The 14,326-nt window shown below is 40.1% G+C and overlaps 1 protein-coding gene and 1 pseudogene across 1 annotated transcript in view; both read left to right on the top strand.

Annotated features, from left to right (window-relative positions):
- Positions 1-758, top strand: part of LOC137970575 (uncharacterized) — a 1,415-nt gene extending 657 nt beyond the window's left edge. The window contains exon 1 of the mRNA XM_068817099.1: positions 1-758. This exon is cut by the window's left edge and continues 657 nt beyond it. Coding sequence (XP_068673200.1) covers positions 1-40 — 40 coding nt within the window. The 3' untranslated portion in view covers positions 41-758.
- A 9,031-nt stretch (positions 759-9,789) lies between these two features.
- LOC137971411 (uncharacterized) lies at positions 9,790-10,718 on the top strand (annotated as a pseudogene).
- The last annotated feature ends 3,608 nt before the right edge of the window (positions 10,719-14,326 follow it).

The following is a 14,326-nucleotide window of genomic DNA, read 5'->3' as shown; positions in this document are numbered from 1 at the left end:
CGTGTCCCTGGTGAAGGCTGTAAAGCATTTGCCTTTTTGAGAACTCTAAACGTCACAATTCAAGAAATTAAGGCTTTTCGCGATAAAGAAATGAACTACAGTCCGTTGACTGGATTATGAATGTGTTGTTCAACCGATTAGCAAATGTGCCATTTAAAGTCGGTTTGTACTCTGATATCGCTTTTTGTATCCATCTCTAAGGAAACACGTACCAGACTATTAGAAACTCTGGACTGAGTATTTCATGGTTATAAAACACTGACATGACATTTTGCATAGTTCCTCTAGTTATTGCACGCCAAGAATCAACGATTGTAAACAGGTCATTGTTAGTTGCGGGGCAGTAACTGTCATGTTACATTATGTCGGTCGCTTGCAGTGTATACGTCTTGAATGGTGTTCATTTACTGTCAATGTGAAGTCCAAAACTGTGACAAAACTTGACATAGTGAGTTAAATGTAGAACTTGTATACATTTCATGGGCTCTTATGCCATTTTCATCGTAGATCCTATACAAGCAAACAGGCTAGTTACCGTGGTTGCAATGGAATTCAGTAATGGATTATAAAATTCTTGTAGTACACTTATGCAAGCTTTCCCTGGAAACGGAGTTCTTAGAAATTTGATTTTAATTCACTTATGTTTTTTAGCTGTTTTTCAGTCTTTGAATTGACAAAGTAACTTCAACTGTTATGACAACTGATTCCATGGTATATTGCCATTTTATGGAAATAAAATATCTTTTGTTTCTCTCGCAGATGGAGCGGCCTCCTTTTTCGTCTAACGACATGGGCTTGCACGATGAGCCCGGGGATGAGCCTCTCTCTTTATTTATTACTTCATAAGCTTTCTTTTTCCATATTTACACTTGCTCAAGAAGTGAGGAAAGAGGCTGCGTGGGTTTACTGAGAAAACAAATCACTATTGTAGTCGTAATTACTAGTAGTTTGACTGTTTTGGCAGAGCTCAACTTTGGCATTGACACGGAATGTTGCGTGGTCCATAGCAAACATAGGGTCTGTTGAATTTCAGGCTTAAGTTTTGGTGTTTAGTCCTCGTCAGGCTAGGGACCTCAGACAAAAGAAAAACCTTCGATAATAAGGACCGCTACAACCTTTTCTGAGCCCGCGAGAATGATCACTCCCCACAAAACCATGTTTTCACAGATACCGCTGATCACAGAATGTAATCCTGCTAGGTCATTCTTATCGAAGGTCTTCCGAGACAAAAGCCCCAATTTGCTCCTTGCCTAATCTGTCGCCCAGACCCTCGAGCATTTTGGTCATGTTACTTCCGGGTGGGTGGTAAAATTATCCACGATGGAGACGTTATGCTGCTTGGGGAGGATTTTCTATTACGTTGGTTTAATTCTCAACATGGGTTGCGACTCTTTGTTCGACTGGTGGAATTATTTCCGCCTATACGTCTATGGGTTTACTGAGAAGACAAATCACTGTTATAGTTGTAGTAGTTTGACTGTTTTGGCAGAGCTCAACTTTGGCATTCACAAGGAATACAGCGTGGTCGTGAGCAAACTTAAGGCGCTGTTACACTGTGAAATGTTTCGTGCAACTTGTCTCGCAATGTTTTGGCGACATTGTGGCGGGACAAATTGCACGAAACATTTCACAGTGTAACATACCCTGCAACGGCCAAAATCGTTGCGAGACAAGTTGCAGGAAAAGTAGAACTTAATTCTACTTTAGGCAACGGCTCTTGCAACTTGTCGCGCAATGAGTTTGTCCGTTGTAGGGTATGTTACACTGTGAAATGTTTCGTGCAACTTGTTCCGCCACAATGTCGCCAAAACATCGCGAGACAAGTTGCATGAAACATTTCACAGTGTAACAGCGCCTTTAAGTCTCTTGCATTTCAGGCCTACGTTTTGGTGTTAAGTCCTCGTCGGGCTAGGGCCCTGAGACAAAAGAAAATCCTTCGATAATAAGGACCGCAACAACCTTTTCTAATCCCGCGAGAATGAGCACTCCCCACAAAACCATGTTATCCTAGATACCGCTGATCACAGAATGTTGTCAGAGACAAAACTTCCCAATTTGCTCCTTGTTTAATCTGTCACTCGGACCCTCGAGAATTTTGGTCATGTTACTTCCGGGTGGGTGGTTCAATACACCACGATGGAGACGTTTTGCTGCTTGGGGAAGATATTCTATTATGTTGCTTTAATTTTATACATGATTTGCGACTGTGTGTTCGACTGGTGGAATTATTTCCGCCTATACGTCAATAAGGAGGAATTCAAAGTCGATAATGTCCTATTTGTATTCAGTTCTTTGGTCGGTTTGATGATCAACATTTACATGTTGACGGTGTACTGGCATTACATCAAGTTCCACTGGAATTGCTTCCTCGATGGATGGTTCCTCAATTCTCAATGCTCCTATAAAGACCATCTCCGTCTCAATAGGCTGGAATTGTGGCTTTCGGTTCTGGAGTTAGTCCTCAAGGATGACATTCAAAGTGTCATCGTGTTCCTGATTTATACCTCGCAGCTCCATATCACAGGATCGCCACCCGGCTGGTACTTCATCGCCTTTTCAGCCTGCAGCATCTTTGCGCACCTTAAGCGATTCGTATGCTTTATCACGAAATTATGTGGATGTGGTGAAGGCGAAGAGTATTCATGTATCAAGTTTATCGCGTGTTTAGCTGGATCACTGGCTTCGGCTGTGTTTCTGTTCTTCACCATCTTGTCGCTTCCTATGTGCGGCTATGATGCCAGTAAAAGCTGCTTGCTATCGTATGAACCCAATATCGTATCTTTGACGTCAGGTTGGTTTGCGGTCAACCGAAACTTTACAAGTGATGGATAGGATAGTTTTCTCACAGTTTTCTTTCCCCTGTTGCTGACGCAAAAGAAATAGTTATCAATGTTGCTCGTTGAATATGTAGCTAGTGTCAAAACTCTTATATCAACATGCAGACTGTTCCTTGTAAATTAAATGACATGCACTGTTAATTTGTCAGGACCATGCCTCCATAAACAAGAGAATGAGAGGACGTTACATCTGTGGATAGCAGTTTTCTCTTTCGAATCTCTAACAACATGACAAGAACGTTCGTTTCGTGTTCATTGCATGCGGTTACATGTATTCGAGTCTGGGATCTTTGTTATCGTTGTGCCATCTTGTTTATGTGAGAACTTCATTGAGTGCTATATTGAGGTTTTTTTTATAGAGAATTTATAGACTGTTATGCGAGCAAATATTATGGAATTAACTAATTGTGGATCAAATCTCATAATTTTTTAGCAGTAGCATTATCGCACATAATGCCTATTGTTCTCGGGACATTTAGCTCCAGTTCATGTCGTGCGTCATAAAACGTGAACGCTTAGAAAGAGCATCGATCATTGGTTGCCAAGAACGCACAAATCATGGTGACAAGGTGACAGACTAAACAATGAACGCAGAGCGCTATTGTCTCTTTTTTTGTTTCGTAAAATCGCGCACGTGAGCATATTTAGCAATGAACGTTTTATAACACGGTTAACATTTCCGATTTTGCTTTTATCCACAATGGACAATTTTTAGATTTGTTTGTTTGGACAAAAGTTATAAGACACAGAATGTTGAACTCGGCTCATGGTCCAAATATTGTAGAACTCTGGGTATTAATTTTACTGATGCACGCGACTCGTTCTCAAGCTCTGTCTAAGTGGTTCAATAAACTTCTTACTTACTGAAATTAAATCTTACAAAAAATTTCCCGAAAATTTGGGTTCGTTTGTAAATGGAACACGACAAACGACTTTTCCGTTCGTTCCATATAGCGACGCATTACATCAAGCCGACTTGGAGACGTTTTCTCGATGCAGGCAGTCTATCACAACTAAGCTTTTTGATTCCATAATTTGTAACTCAGACCATAAATTGCATAAGCTCTTGCCACCTCGTAACAATTGTGAATTTAATTTAAGACGAAAGAGGAAATTTAATGTCCCTCTGGCTAAGACGAAGAGACTTACGAACACACTTATATATAGTAATTGTAATTAAATTTTTAGCTATATATGTGTACATTTTTCCCATATTTTTATTAGATTTTATTATTGTGACGATTAATGTAATTCAGCCTATGGCTGCGATTTTAATCAGAATAAACTATCTATCTATCGATCTTTCTATCTATCTATCTATCTTTTTGGTTCGTTCCACTGGAAAATTTCCGGGAGGAGCGGGACGTCTCAAAAGGTAGCTCTGGACGCGATCCCTTCGGACAAAAATTCCGGTTTGAATTTCCGAAATTTCCAACCGTCAAATGGAACAGAAAATTCCCGGTAGTTCCGACATTTTGGAAAAAATGGTCAACTTCAAGAGGTTGACCAAAATTTCCGAAATGAATGTTCCGGAAAAGACTGTTCCATTTGATTCTAGACTGAAAATTTCGGAATTTTTGCCCAAATGGATCGCGCCCTCGTTTTCCCTTTGGAAACTTTGCGATGGAAATGTGTGTTCCATTTACAAGTTTTGAAAGGTCTCATCAGTTTCAGGCTATTCACGGCCATATTTTTAATTTTGGGGCGGAAAATCGCGATCACCGGGCCGCGAACGGACTTGAGTTAAATGGAACACGATTTTCACCCGATGAAAATTTCTACCGGAATTTCTGGAATTTTTTTTGTAAATGGTAAACAACCCATATTTCACTCCTTCGCTGCGCTCACTGGGGAATTATTTTTCAACACTCAAAGAAAGATTTCGTATCTCCGCGCGACCATGTAATATTCTCTATTTATTTCAAATCAGCAACTGAAATTAAGTGATCAAGTGAAGCTATGATCTTCGCAGTTATGAGCGCAATTTTTGCAATTGCGTAGAGAAGCCTGAAAAATTCAGGACTTCAACGGGGTTTGAACCCGGGGTTTTGATTGCGCTCATAACTGCGAAGATCATAGCTTCACTTGATTTCATAGCTTCACTTGATTTCATATCCGCAGTTCATATATGATTCATTTCATATACCATTTCATCATTAAATCAGCAAATTATTGGCACTCGTCCACAAATGGTTGTTTCAAAACAACCATTTTCATCGCAGTTTTCCGAAAACTGGTTATTTCAAGTTGCCATTTCATCAAATCTCTCCTGAAAATGTTTCTGTTTCCAAGAAAAGGTCTTTTCAGCTTCCGGAAAACTGTCACACCCTTGTCTTTAAAGTGCTACTACGATCAAAAATCACTTCTCGTTTTTTTGTCACATTTCGAAAGTTCTTGTGCTGAATACTCGAAATGGGAGATTTCATGCAATCATTCCCGAGAGAAACACTATTTATTTTGACGGCATTTTTTTTTTCATTTAACGGTCAGCATTGCTTGGTGTGGTTCTGATAGAAAAGCCCTCAGAGTGCTGGCGACGAAAAAGTGACGTCATTCACTCACTTGCTTAAAAATGCAGTGTGTGAATGCGGCTTAATTAGTATGCAGAACACGAATTTGACAATCTGAAAGGCAAAAACTCTCGTGCTGCATACTAATTAAGCCGCATTCACACATTCCATTTTTAAGCTAGTGAGTAAATGACGTCACTTTCTCCTTGATCCAGATCGCTGAAAGCTTATCGGTCGGAACCGCACCAAGTTATAGCGGACCGTTAAATTAAAAAAGAGGAGTTAAAATAAACAGTCTGCCTCTTGAAATTACTACAAAAAACTTCGACTGAAGTACTTTCGAAATGTGAAGAAAAACAAGAACTGAGTTTTTTCATGATAGTAGCACTTTAGCGTTGAATGAGCGGAATGATATATGAAATGAATCATATATGAAATCAAGTAAAGCTATGATCCTCGCAGTTATGGACGCAATTTTAGCAATTGCGAAGTTCAGTATATGATTCATTTCACATATCATTCCGGTCATTGATTCATTACTCACGGGAACATTGGAACCCACAAATGACCAACTCCCAACGTCAGTGGCTTCATAGCTCAGTTGGTTAGAGCGTCGCACGGTTATCGCGAGGTCACGGGTTCAAACCCCGTTAAAGTACTGGATTTTTCAGACTTCTCTGCTAAAATTGCGTCCATAAATGCGAGGATCATAGCTTTACTTGACTTCAACGTTGGTCAGTGTCACTTGGTTTCATGGAATGACATAAATTTGTTTGATATCAACTTTTTTGAGTAAACCGCGAATTGACTAGAATGTAAATATAAGTTGTGTCTCGACTTCTCCTGTACTTTACTCTTGGATAGGTTTTTCGTGACAAATATTAATATCGGGCTGTCATTAGCTCAGGGCCTTAGAGACACGAACGTCAATCACTTCTATCTTAATTTTACCTATGTTGCCTTGCGCTCATGTTACTTCCGGGTGGATAGTGTTACACTGATCATTGGCTGAGATGAAGACGGCAAAAATGTTGTGTTGCTGGATGAAAATTCTCTATTACATCGTTTTGATTAGCTATCATGTTTGCGACTCTGTGTTCGATTGGCTTAATTACTTTGAGCTGAACGCCAGCAAGTCATTTCCTGGATTCGTTGAAGATTCCTTTTTTTGCTTCAGTTGTCCTTTCGGTTCGTTGATCTCCTTAGGCATGATTGTGGTGTACGGATACTACATAACGTTTCATGGGGAATGTATTTACCGTGGCTGCCGTGGCTACAAGACACTCAGTCCATGTAACCGTCGTTTCAACGATTTTGAGTTGTTGTTTTCGATTTTGGAACTGTGCAAGTATGCCATTCAAAGTTACATATTGCATCGCATCCTGGAAGAACGGACTTGTAATTTTTTGGCCTTTGCACTCTTTAGTTTGTTAGCCCACTCAAAGCTATGCTCGTGTTTCATTACGAAGTTGTGCGGATGTGGTGTGGGCGAAGAGAGTTGCTGGAGGTGCGAAAGCGATCCGTGCGGTGACAAGATTGTGAAGGTCTTTGCTTGCCTCACAGGATTGATAGCCTCAGGGATCTGTATTTACTTCACCATTGTGTCCATAGGAGGCAGTTTTTCTGCTCCAGAACATATTTTCAAGTCGGTTGCCGAATGCTTTCACGCAGCAAAGACTAACTGATATGTTTTCGATCAACTTCATTTACGGAAAACTGACTTTCGGGTTGTAATTAATAAGGACCGCGTCTCGACACGTTTTGTGAAAAAACATGACTTTATTTTAGAACTTGTATATATTTCACGAGCTCTTATGCCATTTCCTTCGTAATTCCTATAGAAAAAAACAAACAGCAAATTTGGAGGGCCTGCATGCTCTGTCATAATTATACTTCCTTCATGGTTGTTTCGGTACTTAAATAGTTGAGTAGTATTACTACACTGTTACAGTTGAGTATTTTATGGATTGTTTCAAATATTACTGTACAGGTAAACGTTCCGTGATCGGTTGTAATGGAATTCAATAATGTTAAACAAAGGTTGTTTAGACTCAAGTTTTTCCTGGAAACGGAGTTCTTAGAAATGTGATCCTAATTCACTTACGTTTTTTAGCTTTCTGTCAGACTTTGAATTTACAAAGTAATTCAACTGTTATGACAATTAATTCCACGGTATATTGCCATTTTATTAAAACAAAACTATTTTGTTTCTCTCGCACTGAGCCTCTTTTTTTCCTTTAACGACATGGGCTTGCATGATGAGCCTCTCTCTTTATTTGTAACTTGATAAGATTGTTTGTCCATATTTACACTGGCTCAAGAAGAGAGGAAAGAGGCTGCGTGTGTTGACTGAGAAGACAAGTCACTAATATTATATAGTCGTGCCAACCTCAGTGAATTAAAGTATACTTTGTGTAAAACTGACGCAAAACCCGAAGTTCGTTGAAGGGACGTTTCCAACTTGCACCATTTTCAAGAAAACAAGGTGTTGCCCTTGAAATTACGCCCTACAAATTTCCGGTTTCTGCTTCAGTGGCATTCAATGTATGGTCTATCATTGTTTTTCAACCGTCAGTGGCCGTCCTGGCTTCGCTTTGATACTACTTCCGGCATTTCCACCAACTTCGGATGACTTTTGAAGCCTTCTATGCAGTCGTTTTCAGGAAACGACCGCTTGGGAGGCTAATGACTTGGAGTTAAGATTTTCTTTCACGGTAGTTTGATTTGTCCCTTCTATGAAAGCAGTTTTATGTTTTACCAAGGGAAGATGAGGTAAGAGAAAAGATATCCATGCCCCACCATATTTTTTAGGAATCTATTTTTAGTTTCGCAAAGCTATTTTAACTTCTCGTTCCCAATGCCGCGCAAATTTAAATTTTCATCACGTCATTACAACTGGCCAATCAGGTGCCTCTCTAAATGTAGCTGCGTAGCTAAAATAAGATTTTAAAAACTATCATTGGAAGAGGAGAGGCCCATGAATGAAGGATCGGGTCTCTTACTTCATCCTCTCTTGTTTGAACGTACACTCGAATTCTAATCTTTGTCGATCGAGAGAATTTATATTAAATTTTCAGTCCAGCCCCACCGTCTCCTCCCCTCCCAGCCCATTACTACATTTTATTACGTCATTACAACTGGCTAGTCAGGTGCCTCTCTAATTATTTCTAAAGAACTCATGATTATTGGAAGAGGCTCATGTATGGGGGATCCGTTCTCTTACCTCATCCTCCCTTGGTTTTACCTAAGCCTTTTCAGTGGCGTTCTGTTGTTATCTTTTGTTTTGCTTTTTGGTGAAAGATTTTGCCGTTCCTTCGGCCGTTACAGGGGGCCGTTACGTCTTTCGCTTTCACCCGTCGCTAGGTGTAAAGAGTCCGGGTACGAGACTGAACAAGCTTACTCAACGCATCCCTGTTTGTGTGCTAGTTTTAGGGACTTTTGAAAGATCTACAACGGCGACGTCGACGAAAACGTCACCTCAAAATATAACTTTGCAATAACGTAAGTTTTTCGCGAGTATCGCATGTCTTTCATGTCGTACAATGTGGACCAAGTATCCTAAAACTTAAACGGTACGAGCGGTTTCAGAGTAAAAATAAAGAATGAAAGATTCACATTTGTAAGCTCGCGTTATCGTCAAAACTTCAAATTTAGTGATTTCGGGTCGTTGTTGTGAAGAGAACCGCAAAAACAGTTGCTAAAATGCGTGCCGCACGTAGGGAGCTTAAGCAAGTCCGTTTTTGAGACGCGGACGGCAACCGGAAGTGAGATGTTTTCCCTTTTAACTTGTCTTTACACAACCACATTCACATTGCTAAGTATCTTTTCTCCATTAGAGATGATGAGTGTTAGCATTGACAACGAGTACGAGTACGAGTCCATCTCGTACTCGTACTCGTTGTCGTTCTTGTAAAAAATGTGTAAGCATGACATACGAGTACGACTTCAGGAAAAAAATTTTGACAAGAAAGGAAGGAGGATTAATGTGCTATTCAAAACAAAAAAAAAGCCCAAAAATGCCATCCTAGGCCTTCGATGAAGAGTTTAAGTGCTTATGGGATACACCTATGGCAGAGATAGCCCGCTACAAAAGATAACCTTTACCTTTCAAAAACTCTTTCCTTGCACTTCGAGTTTTGGAGGAAATCTCGTCGTGGAACGAGTTGCCAGAACGAGTTGAGCACGTGTTCTGAGCAAAACGCATGCGCATTATAGTCAATGGTAAAATCTCGTTCTCGTAGTCGTACTCGTTGTCAATGCTAACACTGTCTAAAAATCTGGGAGACACCACTGTCCTGGCATGTGAAATGTTCTCTTCCGGTTGCCGTCCGCGTCTCAAAAACGCGCGTGCTTAAGCTCCCTATTTTTCCCCCTATTTTGTGGTGTTCTCGTTGTAGATCTTAAAGTCCCTTTTGTCTCAAGGACGGGGATGGCAATCCACAATGTATATGTTTTGCTGCAAGCTGAGAATTTTCTATTACCTCGTTTTGATTGCGTATCATGGAGTGACGTAACATTCGATTGGCAAAATTTTCGTGAACTATACGAAGACAACATTTTCTGAAATTTTGATTTCGACAAGCAATAGTCTTGTCAAGATCTTCTATTTCATCAGCCGTGTTAGCGGTACTGCGTTCAGCACAATCATGGTCTTTTTTTGCGTATAGCTATTACATCATGTACCACTAGTACTGCATTCACCATGCAAGCTACCGATCCGCCAGGTATTCTGGTGGTGAATTTTCGATTTTCAGCGATCCTAATGTGACAAGAAATGCAACCCGGCGCACATTCGTCACGCTTGAATTATGAGTCTCGGTTCTGGAACTTCCAGAACTTCTTCTTAAAGATGACTTTCAAAGCGTTATATTGTTTTGGATTTACACTTCGCAGTTTATCAACACCAGACCCAACTGGTCCTTCATCGTCTTTCAAGCCTGCAGTCGCCCCATGTAAGGTAATCCAAGAGAGTCCTGGATTCCAGATTCCACGCTGTGGATTCCAGATTCCGGATTCCGGATTCCATGTCTGTGGATTCCGGATTCCCCGCTGTGGATTCCGGATTCCATGTCTGTGGATTCCGGATTCCACATCCATGGATTCCATTAGCTGGATTCCGGATTCCACAGACCAAAATTACCTGGATTCCGGATTCCGGATTACCATACATGGGGCGACTGCAGCGTTATAGCACCGTTGAAGCTGGGCATATGTTTCAGTCCTGGCAAAATTGTGTGGATGCGGTGCAGGCGAAGAACCTAGATCCGATGGTTCGTGTGCCAAGAGCTTTCCCTTTGTAAGTGGACTCACAGACTCAGTAGTTTTCTTAGGCCTAACTTTGGGATCCTTCATGGAAGCAGTAAGCGTTTAATTAAACCTCAGAACAAATAAAGACATTTCGTGATAAAGTAATGAACCACAGTACGTTGACTGGATCAAAAATGACTGTGTTGTTCAATCGATGAGCAAATGTGCCATTAAACGCCGGTTTGTACTCTGATATCTCTTTTTGTACTTCTAATGGGTTTACTCCTAAAACAGTAGTGACTATAGTATGACTTAAAAAATGTGTGCAAATAAAATTAAATATCAATAAATATATACGATTTATTACGGTACAATTATACAAATGACTTGATGGATGCAAGAGCAATAGACTTGAAATGATTTATATTACTAAGTAACACCTTCATTAACAGGTAAAATGTTCCATGTTACTATCGTTCTTGGATAAGAAAGAATACTTATAGGCATTGTTTGGTTGTAAAAGGACCACTAGCTATTCAATAACCTTAGTAGTTCTTGTTATTTAGTGCACCTCGGGGGGGTGGGGGGGGGGAGCTAATACCAACACGACCTATTAAGATCTTGTAGAACATGCTAGTTTGAAAGAAGAGTCGACCATCTCTAAGAGCTCGATCCAAAAACTGATAGAAACCCTGGACTGAGTATTTCGTGGTTATAAAATTCTGGAATGACATTTTTTATAGTTCCCCTACTCACTGCACGCCAAGAAGCAACGACTATAAGGTCATTGAGGTATTTGTTGCGACAAATCTTTAAGTGCTTTATCGCTGTTTGTTTTATCTGTCACTCGGACCCTCGAGCATTGTTGTCATGTTACTTCCGGGTGCAATAATCCACGATGGAGTCGTTATGCTGCTTTGGGAAGATTTTGTATTACGTTGGCTTAACTCTTTACATGGGTTTCGACTCTTTTTTCGACTGGTGGAACTGGTGGAATTATTTTCACCTATACGCCGATAAAGAAGAATTCAAAGTCAATAATTCCCTATTTTTGTTCAGTTCTTCTGTCGGTTTGATAATTAACATTTACATGTTAATGGTGTACTGTCATTACATCAAGTTCCACTGCGATTGCTTCCTCGATGACGATTTCGAAGGTCTCTATAAAGACCACCTCTATTTCAATTGGCTAGAATTGTGCCTTTCGGTTGTGGAGTTAGTCTTCAAAGATGACATTCAAAGTGCGATCGTGTTCCGGATTTACGCGTCGCAGCTCCATCTGACAGGATCGCGACCGGGCTGGTATTTCGTCGTCTTTTCAGTCTGCAGCAGTTTTGCGCACTTTAAGCGATGCGTATGCTTCATCACGAAATTATGTGGATGTGGTGAAGGCGAGGAGGATGCCCGTGACGATTCATGTATCTATTTGACTGCGTGTGTAACTGGATCGAGCGCCTCGGCTGCATTTATGCTATTCACCGTCTTGTCGCTCCTTATCTGCTATGATGGTAAAAGCTGCATCCTCTAGATATCTCTATGGATCGTATGAAGGCAATATCTAATTTCTGAAGTCAGGAGAATATAACGACAAAAACTTTGATGCTTATTTGCGATCAACTGAAACTTAACAAGTGATGGATAGGATAGTTTTCTCGCATTTTGCGACTGTACTGCATGTACATATATACTTCTGTTGCTGATGCCAAGAAATAGTCATCAATGTTGCTCTTTAAAAATAGGTAGCTAGTGTCAAAACTCTTTTTTCAACTTGCAGACTGTCAGTCCTTGTAAACGGCATGCACTATTTATTTGTCAGGACCAAGTATCCACTGATCAAGCAGAAAATGTGAGGACGCTACATCTGTGGAGAGCAGTTAACTGTTTGCTCCGTTTTAATCTCTCGCAACATGACAAGAACGTTCGTTCTGTGTTCATTGCGGTTACATGTACTGGTTTGAGTCTGGGATCTTTGTTATTGTTATGCTATCTTGTTGTTTATGTCACAACTTCATTGAGTGATACCGTTGAAGAAAGTTTTTTTAATAGATAATATTTAGACTGTTGTGCGTGCAAATGCTGTGGAAGTAACTGAATCGTGGATCAAATTTCCGAATTTTTTTTGGCAGTAGCAAATTTTATTAGATATGTGCTGTTATTAAACTTGGGATGTGCCATCATCATGTATACCTGATTCACATTGAAAGTGAAGTGAATCTAATCTGTTTCACGATTTTTGTAACTTATGGAGTTATGTGTTCAAAAAAAGGTAATAAACAGTGATAAAAGCTCAAGTGCCAGGATTACGTGGTTTTTTTTTCTGACGTAGACATAAATGACCTGATATCTTTCTTTTTTTGCCAACTATGGCCGTCATCTTAGGATTCTTGTGACTCCCGATGAAACCAACGACTAGTAGCTTGACGCTACTAGTTTTGAAATATTAGGAAGTGGGAATACTTTAAGATTCCCCTCTCTTCGCGCCTAAAAAAAACGCCTCGTTTTCATGTCTGCAAGGCCATAGAATCTTTCCTTGTGTTGTTCATGTATCAAGTTTATCTTGTGTTCAGCTGGATCGTTGGCCTCGGTTGTGTTTCTGTTTTTCACGATCTTGTCGTTTTCCTATTTGCGGCTATGATGGTAAAAGCTGCTTGCTATCGTATGAACCCAATATCGTATCTTTGACGTCAGGTTGGTTTGCGGTCAACTGAAACTTTACAAGTGATGGATAGGATAGTTTTCTCACAGTTTTCTTTCCCCTGTTGCTGACGCCAAAGAAATAGTTATCAATGTTGCTCGTTGAATATGTAGGTTGTGTCAAAACTCTTATATCAACATGCAGACTGATCCTTGTAAATCAAATAACATGCACTGTTAATTTGTCAGGACCATGCCTCCATAAAAAAGAGAATGAGAGGACGTTAATCTGGGGATAGCAGGTTTGCTCTTTCTTATCTCTAACAACATGAAAAGGACCTTCGTTCCGTGTTCATTGCATGCGGTTACATGTATTTGAGTCTGGGATCTTTGTTATCGTTGTGCCATCTTGTTTATGTCAGAACTTCATTGAGTGCTATATTGAGGTTTTTTTTATAGAGAATTTATAGACTGTTATGCGAGCAAATATTATGGAATTAACTAATTGTGGATCAAATCTCATAATTTTTTAGCAGTAGCATCATCGTGAAGAATACCTATTGTTCTCGGGACATTTAGCTCCAGTTCGTGTCGTGCGTCATCATACGTGAACGCTTAGAAAGAGCATCGATCATTGGTTGCCAAGAACGCACAAATCATGGTGACAAGGTGACAGACTAAACAATGAACGCAGAGCGCTATTGTCTCTTTTTTTGTTTCGTAAAATCGCGCACGTGAGCATATTTAGCAATGAACGTTTTATAACACGGTTAACATTTCCGATTTTGCTTTTATCCACAATGGACAATTTTTAGATTTGTTTATTTGGACAAACGTTATAAGACACAAAATGTTGAACTCGGCTCATGGTCCAAATATTGTAGAACTCTGGGTATTAATTTTACTGATGCACGCGACTCGTTCTCAAGCTCTCTCTAAGTGGTTCAATAAACTTCTTACTTACTGAAATTAAATCTTACAACAAATTTCCGGAAATTTCGGTTCGTTTGTAAATGGAACACGACACACGACTTTTCCATTTGTTCCATATAGCGACGCATTACATCAAGCCGACTTGGAGACGTTTTCTCGATGCAG

Source organism: Montipora foliosa, chromosome 9 (genome assembly GCF_036669935.1).
Source record: "Montipora foliosa isolate CH-2021 chromosome 9, ASM3666993v2, whole genome shotgun sequence".
NCBI classification, from domain to species: domain Eukaryota; kingdom Metazoa; phylum Cnidaria; class Anthozoa; order Scleractinia; family Acroporidae; genus Montipora; species Montipora foliosa.
Note: the sequence above shows the minus strand (reverse complement) of the source record. Positions and strands in the feature narration are given on the sequence as shown.